Source organism: Saimiri boliviensis, chromosome 1 (genome assembly GCF_048565385.1).
Source record: "Saimiri boliviensis isolate mSaiBol1 chromosome 1, mSaiBol1.pri, whole genome shotgun sequence".
NCBI lineage: Eukaryota > Metazoa > Chordata > Mammalia > Primates > Cebidae > Saimiri > Saimiri boliviensis.
In genome coordinates this window covers 150,353,835-150,357,097 of record NC_133449.1, presented here as the reverse complement: position 1 = coordinate 150,357,097, position 3,263 = coordinate 150,353,835, and the positions used below count along the sequence as shown (strand labels likewise).

Here is a 3,263-nt window from a genome sequence, read left to right as displayed (position 1 = left end):
GAATCAAGAAATTTGGACTTTGCTCCAGTATCATCCCAAATTTGGGCCCCTTCTTCCCACCTTTTCTTTCTCCCTTCTGGTATAAAAAGCGTAATGGATTTCTTAAACTGTCACCAAAATACTCAGCTGATAAATAAGATACATTTATCACGTCCAATCACATCATCCCTAACACGGACACCATCATAAGCCTTGGGGTGACTAACTCATGGGGTCAATTGAGGTCTACCTTCATGGTTTGTGCCTTATCACTATTATTTTAACCATGGGGACGATGTGAGCCAGCCCCCTAACCACACACTGGGCACTTGTGGCTTTTGGGCTGTGTAGAGAGCTCACCCTCAAGTGACCCAGGAATGAAATGTTACCCGACTCTGGGAACATGACCCTGTGCCTTTATTCCTCAGAGCAAGAGCAGGTCAGTCCGGAGCAAACCGTTCAGTAAAACTGAAACCCAGTTGGGTTTTCCCTGCAAGAGAACTGTTTTCTGAACGGGTAAAGTCACAACCCCGCAGTCTATACCTTTAACGAGCTCCATCTCCGCCTGTCCCCCCAGTCCAGGACTAGTGTGGCACCTGATCTTCAGTCTGCAGGAGAAATTGCAGGATTCACCCAACTCTGATTTCTTGGCTTAAGGTGGGGCTGGAATCATCTTTCCAGGGAGGGTCTGGGGAAGACCCCTGACTGAGCCTGCAGGGGCCTCCAGAGTGGCCCCACATCACATTGTCCAAAAGTGGAGGCCCACGTTCTCCAGCCGTGGGTATCTGCCCTCCTGTGCAAAACCGGGCGGCTTGAACCCTGGAAAGGGGTCTGGGGAGGAGAGGATGTAGTCGATGCTGAACTTGAGGTCCCGGGGCTGCTCCTTCCCCGGGGTAGTGGGGCTGGCGGGGGGCTCGCGACCCTGGGTGCCCTCACCAGCGCTGTCCGCAGCCAGGGGCCCCTGCGCGGTGGACGGCTCGGTCGGACCCGGGGTCCCCTGTGCGGCCCCCGCGCACGGGCCCCTCGTTCCCTCGCGCTTGGGGCCGCGCCGCCGGCGCCGCCGCCGGTAGTTGCCGTTCTCGAAGAGGTCCAGCAGCGACTCGCAGCCACCCGCGAACGTCCAGTAATTGCCTTTGCCCTTCTCGTGGCCCTCGGTCCGCGGCACCTGCGCGCGCGGAGGGAGGGGTTGGGAGCGGCTCCGCTGTGCTGTGCGCCCGCCCGCCGCGTCACCCCCGGGGTGCCCTGGAAGGGAGCTCGGGTGGCGCATTGCGCAGGTAGCTGCGGCCCCGGGGGCTGAGGACGGACCTCTCTGCGGCCGCCGCCCTGCAGTCCCCTCCCGTCCCTGCCCCCGGAGGCCCTGGCGCAGGTGTCGCCACGCGGGGAATCCCGAGGCCCGTCGGGGCGGCGCTCACCTTGACGAAGCAGCTGTTGAGGGACAGGTTGTGACGGATGGAGTTCTGCCAGGCGCGCTGGTTGGCGCGGTAATAGGGGAACTTGCGCATGATGAAGTCGTAGATACCGGACAGGGTCACCCTGCCCGCGGGGCTCTGCTGAATGGCCATGGCGATCAAGGCGATGTAGCTGCGGAGCCCGCGGGTCAGGAGGGTCTCCGCCCGGCAGCCCCCTCCTTCCCCAACCCTCAGGGCGCCGTGGGGTGCAGAGGCGGAGAAGCCAGGGGGTGTTGGGGAAAGTGACCTGCAGCTCGCGGCCCCCGCCTCCACCCAAACTCCAGAAGCTCTGCCTGGGCTGGGGAGGCCGAGAACCTTCCCTGGCTCTCCCGAAAGGAAGGACATATGTGTCCTTTCTCTGAGTTCCGCCCGAAAGAAGGAAGCCATCTCCCCTTCCTTCTTCCCAGGCAGGTCCTGGCTATCTGGACCCCTGCAGAGGGGTGTCACTGTCCCCCAAACCCAGGCCTCCGCCCCGCAGTCACCTGTACGCGGGCCGCGTGAGCCGCTGGTCCTCGTCGGAGCTGCCGGCGGGGTAGCCGTCGGCGTCGTCATTGAAGCAGTTGTAGGGATACTGCGAGCTGTCAAACATCCTGGGGGCCCCAGCTACAGCTGCCGCCTCCTCCGCGCCGCCCGCCGGCTTCTCGCAGAGCCCTCTCGGCGCGCACCAGAAGCTTCTGCACTGCCTGCTGCTCTCGCCCGAGCGGGAACCTGGGCTCCTGGGGTCCCCCGCCTGCCCCCACCCCCGTTCTGTCGCGTCCAATCCCGGCGCGGGGGAGGCCCCAGCACCGGCGAAGCAGCCGAGGGGAGCTGAGCTGGCCGTCTCGATGACCCTCTGACCGCCGCGGGAGGAGGGAGGAGGAAGCGGCGCGCTGGGTGGTCCCACGGGCGGGGTGGTCTTTCCCCACTACCCCGTGGCCTCCCGCTCCCTTCCCGGGGGGCCTCTCTGCACTTCCTGCGCTCAGGGCAGGGCTCGCCCCGTCCCGGTTCCTGGAGGCAGGTTCAGGTGTCCTGGGGTGCTCCCTGCACTGGCAGAAATCTCCTGGGAGCGCTCCGGTCCTGTGCGCCCGGGTCCTCTGAGTCCTGTGCGCCTGAGACTCCCGGTGCTTTCTGGGCGCCAGAATTCTCGGGTGGACACTTGGGTCTCCACAGAGCGCACAGTCAGGAGTGGGCGTAGGATACCCGGACTGTCCCCGCTCTGCCACCCGCACTGTCAGCCGCTCCCGCTCCCCACTCCAGAGCGGCTAGGGATTCAGGCCGAACCCGTGGGACCCGGGGGACATCTCCCGACCTGGGTCACGAGTCCGCTAAGCCCTCTCTGCAGCCCCTTTGCCCCACCCCGCAGTCTCTGGCAGCCTGGAGCTGAGCCCCAACCAGGGCCTGGAGAAGGACCTTGCGCCCGCAGAGTCACTGCTTCACGGGGGCCCCTCTAGGCCCAAGTTCCCGTTTAGGCTCACGCGGAGGGGAGAGAAGAGAAGCCATCCAGGTTAGGAAATTCTGGAGAAAGTAGAGAGGCAGCTCTTACGAGAGTAGGGGTCTTTGCTTCACAATAGACAAGCGATGGATAGCATTTTTATGAATAATCTGCAGGATTCTGACCCAGAGCCACGTCTGCGAGTCGACCTGAGGCCAGAAAGCCCGGAAAAGATACAGTCTTCTTCCAGAAATTTCCCCTGAACCTTCAGCTCTGAAACGACCCATAGGGCGGTGCGGGGCGTCCTACTTGAAACTCCAGCACTTTGGGAGCCCGATGTGGGAGGATGACTTGAAGCCAGGAGATAGAGAGCAGCCTCAGCAACATAGTAAGACCCCTGGCTCTATAAAAAATAAACAAATGAA

The 3,263-nt window shown here is 62.6% G+C and overlaps 1 protein-coding gene across 1 annotated transcript; it reads right to left on the bottom strand.

The window, feature by feature from the left end:
* Positions 1–718: 718 nt before the first annotated feature.
* Positions 719–2,016, bottom strand: FOXL3 (forkhead box L3). Its single transcript, XM_003943761.4, has 3 exons — positions 1,910–2,016; positions 1,392–1,560; positions 719–1,144 (listed from the first exon to the last, which is right to left on the bottom strand). The coding sequence occupies exons 1-3, from the start codon at positions 2,014–2,016 to the stop codon at positions 719–721; spliced, it is 702 nt and encodes a 233-aa protein (XP_003943810.2).
* Positions 2,017–3,263: the final 1,247 nt, after the last annotated feature.